The 13722-nt window shown below is 35.9% G+C and overlaps 1 protein-coding gene across 2 annotated transcripts in view; it reads left to right on the forward strand.

Annotated features, from left to right (window-relative positions):
• Nucleotides 1-338: 338 nt before the first annotated feature.
• The window catches only part of LOC149554410 (uncharacterized), an 83439-nt gene continuing 70055 nt past the window's right edge, over nt 339-13722 (forward strand). Inside the window, exons 1-2 of one of the 2 annotated variants that reach the window (XM_089828473.1) lie at nt 339-719; nt 1895-2023. In XM_089828473.1, coding sequence (XP_089684599.1) covers nt 1920-2023 — 104 coding nt within the window. In that variant the 5' untranslated portion in view covers nt 339-719; nt 1895-1919. Of the gene's footprint in view, nt 720-1793; nt 2024-13722 lie in introns of both variants that reach the window. The other variant, XM_089828472.1, reaches the window with a different exon arrangement.

A 13722-nucleotide genomic window follows, 5' to 3' on the forward strand; every position in this document is an offset into this window, starting at 1 on the left:
CTCGTTTGTAGCACCAAGTGTCTCTCGAAAAAGAGTATGAGATAGTCCCATATCACTGTCACCATATGTAAACCCAAAAACTATGGCATAGTGTCGTGCACTATAAAACCCACTTACTTACTTACTTCCACTCATATTCCAGCAACCCAACGAGGCCTTAAAGCCAAAAAGCTATCCTCCGTGTGAACGAGACCACTTCCACTTATGAAAGCATTTCACGCTCCGAAAGTAATTACTGCATCTTTCATGGATAAAATATTTAAGAATAGAGGTAGTGCAAGTAAAGGAAAACAGTACCAAGCTCAATATTGGTATACAACCGTTCTACTTATCAATACAACCGTTCTATTAAATTAAATCAAAATTTTAACTAAGGAGGGCAAGACCTTAATTTTAAATTAATTAACATCCAGATTCATAGCCCGTGCGCTCCACGAGACCTCTGCGAAATAAAAAGAAAACTCCTCGTGTCCAACGTTGGATGCGCGTGCTTTCAGCCTTCCGAGTAGCATATTCGTCAAATATTTTCGAGAATTTACGTGCACCTGTCATTGTCGGAGTCACTTTTAATAGGAAAAATCCGAAAAAAAAAAATTTCTTCCGTAAATTTGAGCAGAGATCAGCAAATCTGAAACGGTCGTCGATTCAGCTTTCGATTGAGCTATTCAGCCTTCGGATCGGATAATAGAGGCTTAAATTCGTCTTCTTTGCATAGCCAGGTATGTCAGAACGTGCGCAAGTTTCAATTCTATTAAAAATTAGCAGATGGTGTATAAGACTTTTTAAAAATGGAATTTTTGACCCCAGAAAACACCAAGAATCGATAAATAGCTGAAGAAGAATATATTACAGGCCAATCTAGCAAGAAATTTTATTCAATTATGTAAATTTTGAGTTAGAAATACATGAATAGGCGAGGAAGTTGTAAAGCTGCGGTAAATATTGAGAAGAGATGGAGCTTTTTAGCTAAGAAACAATTTGGGGTTTAAAAAACAGTAAGAGCCGTGTGCTTTTTTAAGAAATTGCTTGGCATTTAATAAAAAAATGGAGACTTCACAAAACGAATAACAGCTTAGGGTTTGAAGAAAGTGAAGGTTATAATTAATGAGACGAGTATAGCAAAGGCGCTGCAAATGTTAATGAAAAATTAGATATTTTAGTTAAGAAACGATAGAGTAAGCGTAGAAAAGGGTAAACTTTGTGCTTATTTGTGAACAAAGGGTGATGTAGACACAAACGTTTCAGACAAACGTTTCAGAAAGTGGAGTTATAGTGGAGAAACAGAGCAGGGGAAATAAACGGTGAAGTGTATGTGTGTTTACTAGAAAGAAATATGTTTGCAGCTTCATAGAAAAAGTGTACATTTTGGCCAACGAACAACAGATTAGGGGATAAAAAAAAGGAAAATTTATTCTTAGGAAGAAATATTTTTTAAATAATGGCGAAGTGAAGTAAAAATGGAGATTTTAGGGATGGAACGATATGTATGGGTTACGAAAAGTAAATGCTGTGTTTTCAGCGTTCCACAATAGATAATAAAATGAATACAACAGGAGAAGAGCAAAACAAGTACTAATCCAGGTTTCTGTATCAAATATCAGGATTAAACGCTGTATTTCAATTTGCACTTATGGGATATAGTACTAATTTCTAGAAGTCTCTCTATTAACGATTAGGATTAAACCTATGATTTTACCTCGTAGCCATGTGGCACAGTGTTTGTTTCTTGGTGAAATTTCTGTAATTGGGTTCTTTCTTGGCACGGTCTTATAATTTGACTGTTCTTTTGGCAGAAAATTGAAAAACTAGCAATGCTAGAATGAGCAGAAGTTTTTAAGAATGACCCTTTTGCTGCTATTCCAGTTTTAATTGCTCTAAAATTTGGCTTCAACAGCTGAGCAATGGGACTGTAGAACTGTATGCGAGTCAAATTCAATAAAAATATGCTACCAGGGTTCCACCAGTCCGAACTTTGTCAGTCTTCAGGCGAGTTGCATCAATTGCAGGGCCAGCCAGAGGCAAGGTGAGTTATTTGTTAATGAAGATCTAAATTCCGTGTCAATATTATTGTTCAGAATGCTTGACTTGAATTCGGGTTTATTCCACAGCAGAGATTTTTTTCTATACTCTGAGTATACTCTGAATTGTATTTTAACCAAGGGTTAGGGCTTCTGTTTTGCTGAATTTTTTTCTACATATGGCTTCTCTAAAGTTTGCTCCCTCTTCTTAGGTCCTTTTGGTTCCCAATTGTTATGTTTGATTGGTGAACTTTTGCTTGGCTGGAGAGGAACAAAGTCATAAATGCTTCCTGAATTACCTCTAGATCATAGCTCAGCCAGTGCCTGCTTATTTTAGGTTTTGGTATATTATTTTTAGTTGATTTTTTTATCAGTTGTGAATTGCTACTGTAACTCTCTGTACTTGTTAAGTTCCATTGACCTACTTTTTATCTTTGTGAGCAATAATTTAATCTCATCTCTGCATTCTTGTACTGTTCAAGACAAAAACTCAACTCTACTTTCTTTAAGTAACTACTATTGTGTCTTGCAACATAATTCTAGTGTGTTAGAGTAGTGGGATGAGTATGAGATAAATCAAGTACTATACGATCCCTTTCATATTCCATGTATAGATTTCTGAATCTCTGTAACTTTTTTCTTCTCCTTCTTTCTCCTTTATCATTCACAATCTGTCTGAGTCTGTTTGTCACTAATTTCAACTTTTTGGATACTGTAATGTCCCTATTTGGGATATTACTAAATTTTACCCTAGAGCCAAAATTCCAATTAGAAATAAGAAATGTAGTACATTTAAGAATATAATTTAACCAATTCAAATGCCTTGTATAAGAAAAATCCTGGTCTTGCGCACAATATTAGAAGAAAAATCCTGGTCTTGCACACAATATTAGTCACTGGAAATTGACATTACTACTCATTAGAAAACATAATGACAGCCATAAAGGCCTTTGTCAAAGTAGATTCCTATAAAAGTCTTTAGCGTCTTCCTCCTTTCACAACCTACAATGTCATAACTTATCATATTTGGCCACCCAAACATTTGTGTTTCATTTTTTCCTCATTCTTCATTTATAAAATGCTCCATAACTGTTGTACCAACTTCTTGTAATGCTGGTCAAGACTTCCAATATGACCCCATGTTACATGCCTTTTGTGTCATAGAATTTGTCATATGTAACCTTTGAGATTACCTTCCAGTTACACATACTACAAGATTCTGACTCACAGACAAACCATGCCATTTAAAATTAGGATGCTTACATCCTCATGAAAAGAAGATGAAACTCACTAAAAAGATTAAGTGTACTAAGCCTCCAGTTGGGACGCCAGGTCTCCACAAAAAGACGAAACTACAAGAAGATGAAACAGAAAGTGCATACAAAATGTATTAGAATGAACATGAGGAATGCAAGGTCAAGACACCTTTTCTCATCATTCTCCCTTTTATTGCAAACATTGCATGAGCAAAAGGGAAGCTTAACAAACTTGAAATTTACCTGCTAGGGGCTGAGAGGCCTGTAGATTCACTGCATCAGTTGAGCTTCTTTCTAATTACAAGATCTTGTTAAAGAATCTGCAACATTCATCAATTTTTTAACCTTCTCCAACATCACCCTCCCATTTTCTACCATGTTACAAACAAAATGGTACTTGACATCAATATGCCTTGTCCATACGTGTAAAGTTGGGTTCTTTGCCTAACATATGACACTCTTAACCATCACAAAGAATTGCAACAGTCCTTGTATCTAGCTGAATATCATGAAGTTATAAACACAATATCTTAAGCCAAATAGCTTATTTTCAAGCAGCACTGTACAATACAAGGTTTTAACTGCCATATTTTTGTACCTGCATATTGCATGAAGAACTTGAGAGTGGATTTGTTGAGTGTTGGTGGTGTTTTATGTGTAAAAAGAAAGATTTGCCATGAAAATGGTGGTTGTGAGTTGTTACTCCTTTTGAGCATCTGTGTTATTTGTTGCAAAGTGTTTGGATGCCATGGAGTGGCACAATTGTGAAGAATATGTTGAAGGTTTTGGTTTCTTAGCCTATGATTATTATTGAGCATTGACATTTTGAGCAGCAAAGAGCAAGTGAGATGGACTATTAAGGTCTTTTGAAGGCCACATGTGAAAAAGAGGTGTCTTCACTTTGAGGATGTGAAATATGTTGTCATAGAGTTCTTTTATTGTGGTTTAGTGAGAGCTTTGTGTAGGAACATGGTTGTGACAAGTTATGTTTAGTTTGAAGATGGTGATCACGATTCCATGAGATGCTAGCTCCTAAATGTGTGGTTGGATTTTTGGCATAACATGGATGTGCTTGTGAATTTGTTATGGAGATGTTGGTGTTTTTACCATCAAAAGCTTTTGGTAAGTTGTAAGTTCTAGTTTTATTTGAGACTTGGTCATGTGGGATCTTTGGTTTTGAGGATGTTTATTACGATGCCATGGGAAGATCTAATCACATTCAATAGGATTTTTGACATTAATGTGGATTTGTCTATTTGACATGCGATCTCGTGGTATAATGGTTGTTTACTGTTCTTAACGCGCCTTGGATCTTCCATGGATGTCTCGGCATAATTTAGTTGCTTTTGTGCAAATTTGTTAATCACAGATAGGTGATCCTTTATTATGAAGATGCTAGTCGTGGAGCCAAAAGGGAGTTCTTGGGGTTGCATTTGATCATGTACCAGAGGCATTGGTTATGATTTGGAGTTAATCTTTTAGTCTTGAACACAATGATTATTTACTTTGTGGAGTGGTGTTCTTTAATAATCTGATGTTGTAGTTGGTGTTTGACTGGCTTTAGAAAATTGATTCAGTACTGGTTTTTATCAGACATGTTAAGGTGAGGTTGGGGATCTACTCGCTATTTGAGATAGATTAATGGAATGGGATGGACCACTGTCACGTGCCTTGATTGATTAGCACCCCAAGCTATAAATGCTAGTTGGTGAGCTTCTAATGTAACTTAGTCTATATTGATGAACAATGTTAAGAAATTTGTGATATTACTATCATGATTCAATTGTGTAGTTGAGTAGTGGTTCACATAACCCATCTCTCATGAGAATGAATGGAACACTTAACACACATTGGATCTAGGCGATGCTGACGGAGGCAAAGCACAGAGACTTCTTGGGAGGTCACCCCTCCTAGTACTACTCCAGCTCAAGCACGCTTAACTACGAAGTTTCCTCCATAATTAAATGCACTTTGCTTGCAACCTCATTTGCAAAACCTTCACCGAGTGTTGTGCCTTAGGAGCTGTTCATTAAAAAGCCCCTTAAGCTCATCAATTGATAAGTAGGAGATATTTTTTACAGCAAGTCAAATTGTGATATTACTATTAGGATTCAACTGTGTAGTTTTTTGAGTCAAACTCATTGACCCTAGGCTGCTGTTAGGAGCTTGCAGATGCCTAGCATGAGCCCTTGATTCTATAAATTAGAACCTCTTGCTATGGCCGTGATTAAAGAAGATTGGAACAACATGCTGTTGCTAGAAGAATATAACATAGGCATGGAAATAATAATAGAGAGTTGGATTGGTTGGCTGTTGCTCAAGAAATAAATCATAGGTATAGAACAAATTACAGAGATGGAAGCAAATCACAGTTATAGCTAGCTTATTGCAAAGTATAGAGAATGGTTTGTTGTCTCTAATGCATGCATGATTTACAAGATATAATCTACGGGAAGGAGTTACAAGAAAGATAATTGAAAAGGTGGCGAAACATAAATTACATTCTTGGTTTGAATATTCAAGGGTCACAAATAAAAGGTCGATAATAACAAAGGCCAATGGGTGCAAAACAAATGGAGATAATAAATTGCTTCTAATGCTCTAGTATAATGACACAATCTGTATTTACAATGTATGTACACATATACATATGTATACATAGTACTCTAAATATATATGTTTCTGTGCATTCGTCATATTTTAAGTAAACGTATACATTCATGTACTTACATTTGAATATATGCATATACACGTATATATGTATGTACATGTACAAGTACATGTAAGTACCATGGTATCATTATACTAGAACATGTTTGACATAACATGGAAGTCTTGAAGTCGACTCAAAATCATAAAGGTACCAATTGTTCTTAATTCATTTATTTTATTATCTTATTAAGTATGTTGACCTAGTTAGCTCATGGTGATCACTGCGTATACTCTTGTTTGCCTAGTCCGTTTTCCCTTTAGGACTCATACATGTTAGCTCAATGGTAGGTTGGTGCCCTCATGCCCAATTCCCTCTCTGGCAATGCTTCTCCCCTTCATCACATTCTTGCAAAATGAAATTTACCATGGTAATAACATATTCCAAACCATTTAATCAAAATCAAATAATTATTTAGCTAAATCATTTTCCATTCATATAACATCATAACAAAAACCAGTATTTTCAATTCACATGAATTGTAACGAATAACCAACACTTCAATCTCACATGAAACCATAATGAATAACCTAAACTTCACCTCCACATGAAACCCAAATGAATAACAAATTTAACCAACTCAATTTCGCTTGAAGTCTTGACGGCTATATATAATTATTTATAGTTAGGCAAAATAGGGGTTGTAACATACACTCCTTGTGTTGCATCGTCCTCAATGAACTTTGCAATTTGAAAAAAAATACTTGAAATACAAGATATATAGCAGCATGAAATCATCACATTTCAATTTGAATAACAATTTATTCATTTTAATCCATAGTTCAAGTTAGGAAAAAGATGTGGAAATTTTTGGAAGATTTCATCATAATCTTCCCAAGTGGCATTCTCTTCAGCATATTGGTCCCACTAGAGCTTGCATTGAGTGATATGTTGATGTCATAAGTGGAGCTTATGCACCTCGAGTATTCTGAGTGGTTCTATTTCCACCACCCCTAGATTTCGCACTTGCAAAAGATTCCAATCAATAACATGTTCACAACTATCTATATTTTTCTTAAGATAAGATATGTGAAACACATTATGCATTCTGGAAAGGGTTGGAGGTAGGTCAATTCTGTAAGCCACAAGATTTATGACTTCCCAACACCTTAAAGGGTCCCACATATCTCGGGGCTAACTTGTCATTTCTACCAAACTTGATGGTACTTTTATGGGGTTTAACTTTTAGGAGAACCTTTTTAACCCACTGAAAATTCTCTAGGAGCCCACTGAAAATTCTCTAGGAGCCCTTGCATCTACATAACTTTTTTGCTGGTTATTTGCCTTCTTCAACCTCTAACGGATTAGAACTACTTGTTCCTCCATCTCTAGAAGCATCTCAGGTCCAACAATAATTCGATCCTCAATCTTGTTCCAACTTATAGGGGTTTTGAACTTGCGCTTGTACAGAGCTTCGAAAGGTGCCATCTTAATAACAGACTCATACGAGTTGTTGCAAGAAAATTCAACTAGGGGAAGATATATTTTGCATTGATATTGCTGATCCATGCAATACACTCTTAAGAGATCTAAGTTTACACTTTCTGTCTGGTCGTCGGTTTCTAGGTGGTAGGTTGAATTGAGATTCAATTTCGTCCCCAAGGTAGAAAATAGAGTGCACCAAAATCTAGATGTTATCCTAGCATCTTTGTCTGATATGATCTTTTCTAAAACTTTACGAAGTTTGAAAATCTCTTTTACGAACTTATGGGCAATCTCTAGCGCCCCATCGGTTAAGTTCCCTGGAATAAAATGTGCTACCTTTGGGTATTGTTCCACTACTACAAAGACGGTATTATGCTTGTTTCTGGTCATAGGTAACCCTTGGATAAAATCCATAGTGGTTATTTTCCATTTCTATTTTGGAATTTCATTTGGGTGTAATAGCTCAGCTGGGTATCGGTGTTCAACCTTGACCCTTCGACACTCGAGACAACCTGCCACATACTTAGTTGTTTCCTTCTTCATGCCTTTCCAAAAATACAATGGTTTGATGCCAGCCAACATTTTAGTTCCTCCAGGGTGCCTTGAGTAAGGAGCGGCATGGATTTCACCCAAAATCACTTTCTGAATTTCTGAGTCCTTAGGTATGTACATCTTGCCTTTATACCTTAGAAGTCCATCCATTTCAAATTGATATACTTCGTATCTAATATCTTGAGGATCCCTCTGGAGTGCTTGACGTATGATGTAGGAGCATTGTGGGTCAATGAGCAATCTTGCATCACCCAAAAATATTTCTAGTTTTCTGTACTTGTTCACTATTTGCGGTGTAGCCATTGCTACCTTGAGTTTTGTGCTGTGCGTAGTTGACATCTTGTTGAGGATCTATTTTCAGTCCTTGCCGTAAGAGCACAAATGTTGTGTCATATTTCGCGAGTTTTGTGCCGTTCTTTCCAATCTTTGCTTCTTGTTGTTTTCATTTAGCGAGGTGTGTTATTTCTTTTGGCGCGGTTTCCTATGATGACATGGCATCTTGTGCAGTTGGGAGCTGACTCCTAGATTGTGTTTGGACCTACTTTCAATTGATGCCCATTACCTGGGTTATGGTTTGCATCTCAAAGACGACCTATAATTATAGTTAAATGCATGATTGGCCGATTTGTGTTCTAGTTGGCTATATAAGAACTTGGATTTGATGTAGGAGAGTAGCATAAGGAGTAGGAGGTAGTATGATTAGTAGAAGATAGATAAAGATTGCGAGCTAGGAATCTAATATTATAATTCTTTGTATAAGGCCACAACCCGGAAGGCCTCACAATTGGGCATGTTGGTCACTATTTATCATGTGTAATTGATCAGTAAATCCATGAATTTTATGGTCTCTTTGCTGCAATTTTGTGTTTGGCTTTCGTGTGTACTCTTGGCAGGTTGTTAGTAGGTTTAAGTTGAGTTTATTCCACTTACTCCTCTTACCATCCCTTGCGTTAGGTGTTATCAGAGTTTGAGGTTCTTTCTTGTGAGTTGGATCCTGGAGAGCCTTAATTGGATTGGTTGTAGGGTGGTAGATCTAAAATCTGAACTATAACTTGTAGAAGGTTACAATCTTGCATGAACTATTGTCAAAATGGCTCTGTTGGTCCCCAAAACTGTAGATTAGAATCCTACGAGCCTTGCTTGCTCCATGCTGGGATATCTAATCGGTTGTGGCCAACTTGACAGGATCAATCAATTTGATTTAGATCCTTTGTGCTTTTGGCTTTGCAAAACCAAGGTCGGTGCATCTAAACCTGGTTAACAAACTTGGATCCAAGATGTTTATAGTAGATAGATTCAATGCAAAAATAGTTTCCCAAAATGGCAAGAGGTTAAGGAAACTTTTAGATTGCTAATAGTGAGTATTAATCTCCGAAAATATGATTACTTTAATAAATTTGTGGATGCTGAAAGAAGATTAAAAGTGAATTATTAAAACAAATAGATATCAAACCATTAAAAGAAAAAGGTTAGAATGTTGCCAGCATATAGATTGAAAATTATAAGTGAGTTAATGATCAGTGCTGAAATTCAAAAGGGTGATAGAGTCAAAACTATATGTTTTCACATACAACTCTATGATATTATGTATATTAAATCTATAAACAATTTAGTTATCAGGATGCGTCAAATTATTTTGTATTTATGCATATTTAAACTAGTCTATGATGTTTTAACCCTTAAAGGGACAAAATAGATACAAATAAGGAAACAATTACAATGTTTCACAATATTTGTATTTGTTAGGTTTAAATAACAACGAACAATTTGATTCACTTATCCTAATAACAAATTATTAATAGAAAATAAAAATGATTACAAAGGAAGAACTATATAGTGATTTAACTCTAAAGCAAATAAAAAATCTTACTGATTATATTGTAGAGAAATTCGTATTGAAGACACTCAAATGTTGATGCTCCACTCAACACAATTTTATCTCATACAATGTCAAAATATATGCCCAATAGATCGCTATCGAAGAGCTTAGTTCAACTTCAATCTTTTCAAGGAAGGAATTTAAATATCATATAAGTTTTAGGAAATTGCAGAGAGTTTTTTAAGAGATAATGAATGGTGGTCTTTGTTCGATTTTTCATTACACATTTATAGAGGATCAAAAGGTATCGGTTACCTTTCCAAACCTTGCACCTCTTCATTAAAACTAACCAGTTTTTAAATATGATTTTAATTATATCGAATCATAACCAGCGGTTTAAGTACTACTTCGATATATTTCTTCATCGACATGTATCTATAATATATATCCTGTGCGTCCACCGTTTGAATACTTATTTATCAATTCATGATGTGTGTGTTCGGTTTGCCATGGTGCTTTGCAGAATCGAATGCGATCCTCTAGACAAATAAGAACTCCATTCTCACGCATATTCCCTCCAGACTGGCATCTGAGATTTGTTTTCTCTATTGCTTTTCCCATCACGCCCGCTGGCTTTTGTATTTCATGGGTTGAGCATCATCCGGGAGAATGTCCTCGCCGCACATAATGAAGTATTCAGGATAAGTGAAAGTCTTAATCCTCCACGTACATAGTCCAGACCTGCAGAACACATGATGCATCGTTAGATGTATATCATCAAACAATTACTAATGGCTTTGTGAAAGATGGGTGCTGAATTCTCCATGATCGAGAATATTGTATCAGGATCTCCCAGATTTCACTCTCTCTTCACTCGGATACTTCCCTGTGTCAGATTGGACTAATATGTTATCGCTGTAGATGCTTGTTTGGATTATGCTCTTATTAACATGAGCGAAAGTCAAACAAATGTTGCTCCATATCCTTTCTTGATTTTGCGGGCTACCTCCTGTATGCTTTCAAAATCTGATTATCCATTCTCAGCTATCTATTAGATATCTGTGTGAAAGCTTGAACATTCTTGTCGGTATCCATCTGCCTCAGTCTAATACACATGTGCGTATGTAAAAACATCTACTCTGTTTTGAGTCCAATCCCCTCACTCTATGCTTTAGATGATACCCACATTTCAGTTTTAAAATTGTTATCTTGATGCTGGCAGAATAGAACTCAGTTTCATCTTTGTTACTTTACAACATTCTAATTGCAGATATTTCCATCATACACAAATATTGACTAGAATGCTGGGTAATCACATAGAATTCTGGAGCTTTCAGTATGCTTGTTACTCCTTTATCAGATATGATCATCATAAGAATCTTCTACAGGTAGTTGCTTAATATCAGATATGTACAGGATGGTGTTGTATGATGCTTTGACTTATTCATAGTTACAACGTAACATTTTCTACTGTGACAGATCTGGAAAACATAATTTTCTACATCCTTATAAATACGAATGATGAAATACTGAGGTATATACATGCTGCCCAAGTGTTTGCCTCTGGGGATATCACTAAATGTTATATTTCAACTCTTCTCCATCTTATCATAAAAGGATGTGATAGAGATATTTGGTGTTCTTTGTGTGCTTATTCTGTTCATCAAACTTCTGTATATCTGCATAGGATGACTCACAGTAGTCACTTAGTTATATTTGACAGCAGCATGTGTATTGCAGATAGGAGTGCATAATTTCCATTGTTTTTGGTATATTGGATTTCGAACATGGCCAATAGCATCGTGGTACACTACTTTTTGAAAAATACTAGAATTTTGGGCTCCATCAGGTTCGAGGCAGAGGAAATGCAGACAATGCTATAATGGACATGTTGAGGCAGATTGCAACGAGACTTGAAGCTGTTGACACAACCTAGAGAAGAGGTGTAAATCTGGAGGATGTTAGTGATGATGAAGAAGTAACACCTAATCCTAACCTTGAACTTGAGGTGGAACAAGATAAGGAAAGACCTCTTAGAGTTTTGGCTAGAGCCAACTCTAGCCCTGCTGTTGAAGTTGCTTGCTATGATGGAATACTTGAGACTAATGCTGTATTGGATTGGATCTCCGAGATGGATAAGTACTTTGAGTATGAAAGTACTCTTGATAACAAAAAGGCAAAGATAGCAGTCACAAAGTTGAAGGGTCATGCTTCACTTTGGTAGGGTCACTTGCAGATTGAAAGACATAAAAGAGGAAAAGAAAAGATCAAGACTTTGGGCAAAGATGATTTTCAAAATGAAGATGAAGTTTCTTCTTGCAGATTACCAAGTTAACCTGTTGAGAAGAATGCAGAATCTAAGACAAAAAGACAGGAGTGTGAAGGAATAATTAGAGGAATTTTACAAGTTGGATATCAGACTTGGACATGTGAATGATGAAGATGAAAAGGTAGCTAGATACGTGAATAGTTTGAGAACATCAATTCAAGATGAGATCCATTATGTCAAGATGGATAATGTGGAAGAAATATATCAATATGCCTTGAAAGCTGAAGAAAGGTTGGCGAAGAAACATTATCAAAGACAAAAAGGTAGAGATGGTAGTTTTCAAAGAGGCAAAGACAGAACCTATGGGGAAGGTAGCAGATCTGACAATGCAATGTAAGATAAAGGAAAGACAGAATGAAAAGAACCTGCTGGGAAAAGAGGTAATTACACTAGAGGTAGCTATACTAGTTACTCTAGGAATAATAATGGTGGTAAGAGAGAAGATTGATCTTTGTTTAAAGGCACTTGTTTCAAGTGTGGAGAGGAAGGACATAGAGCTTTTGGATGCAATAATTCTGGTAAAAAGATTTGAGGAAGCAATAGAAATACTTTGGCTTGTGAAGAAGTTGTTGAAACACCTAATGAACTTGGGCATCTTAAGAACCTAATGATAAGAAGAGTTTTGTGGAATGAGGAAGTTGATGAAGAACCTATTTTTAGAAGTTTGTTCAAGTTTACGTGTAAGATCGCTTGAAAATGATGCAAGGTAATTATTGATAGTGGAAGTTCTGATAATTTGGCATTTGAGGAACTGGTTAACAAGTTGTAGTTGCAAAGGTTGAGACATCCTAAGCCTTATCATGGTGCTTGGATCGAGAAGGAGCATAAATTACTTGTAAGTGAATAATGCCTTGTTAAGTTGAAAATTGGGAATTATCATGAAGAAGTCTTGTGTTATATTATGCTTATGGATTGTTGTCATATTCTTTTGAGTAGACCTTGGCAGTATGATAGACAAGCTTTGCATGATGGTATATTGAATTAGTATACTATTTGGGTTGATGGGAAGAAGCAAATTTTGTTACCTTCGGTAGAAAAGCCTGATGAGAATCAGCGTACCACAGAGAGTATGTTTGGTTGAAGGAAATTAGTTTGTTAAAGATGTAAAGGAGTAGAATGTTTGTTTTGCTTTGATTTCTTGAAAGAGTAAGAAACAAAATGAACTTGAGCATGCACTAGAGGTTGAATCTTTGTTGGCGAAGTTTCAAGACGTTATTTCTGATAATGTACTTGATGGTTTATCTCCTGTAAGAAGTTAGTCGTTGTATAGATTTGATACCTGGAGCTAGTTTGCCTAATAAATCACTACATAGATTGACACTTGCTGAAAAGGTCGAATTGAATAGACAAGTACACGAATTGCTTGAAAAAGGTCTGATTAGAGAAAGTTTAAGTCCTTGTGCTGTACCTGTTGTATTAACACCTAAGAAGAATGAAGAATGAAGAATGTGCACTGATTCTAGAGCTATTAATAAGATCATAGTGAAGTATAGGTTTCCTTTGCCTAGGATAGATGACATAATGGATTATTTGAGTGGAGCAAAGAATTTTACAATGATTGATTTAAAAAGTGGCTATCATTAGATTAGAATTAGAGAAGGGGATGAATGGAA

Source organism: Cupressus sempervirens, chromosome 5 (assembly GCF_028749045.1).
Source record: "Cupressus sempervirens isolate cs-2001-9-10 chromosome 5, ASM2874904v1, whole genome shotgun sequence".
NCBI lineage: Eukaryota > Viridiplantae > Streptophyta > Pinopsida > Cupressales > Cupressaceae > Cupressus > Cupressus sempervirens.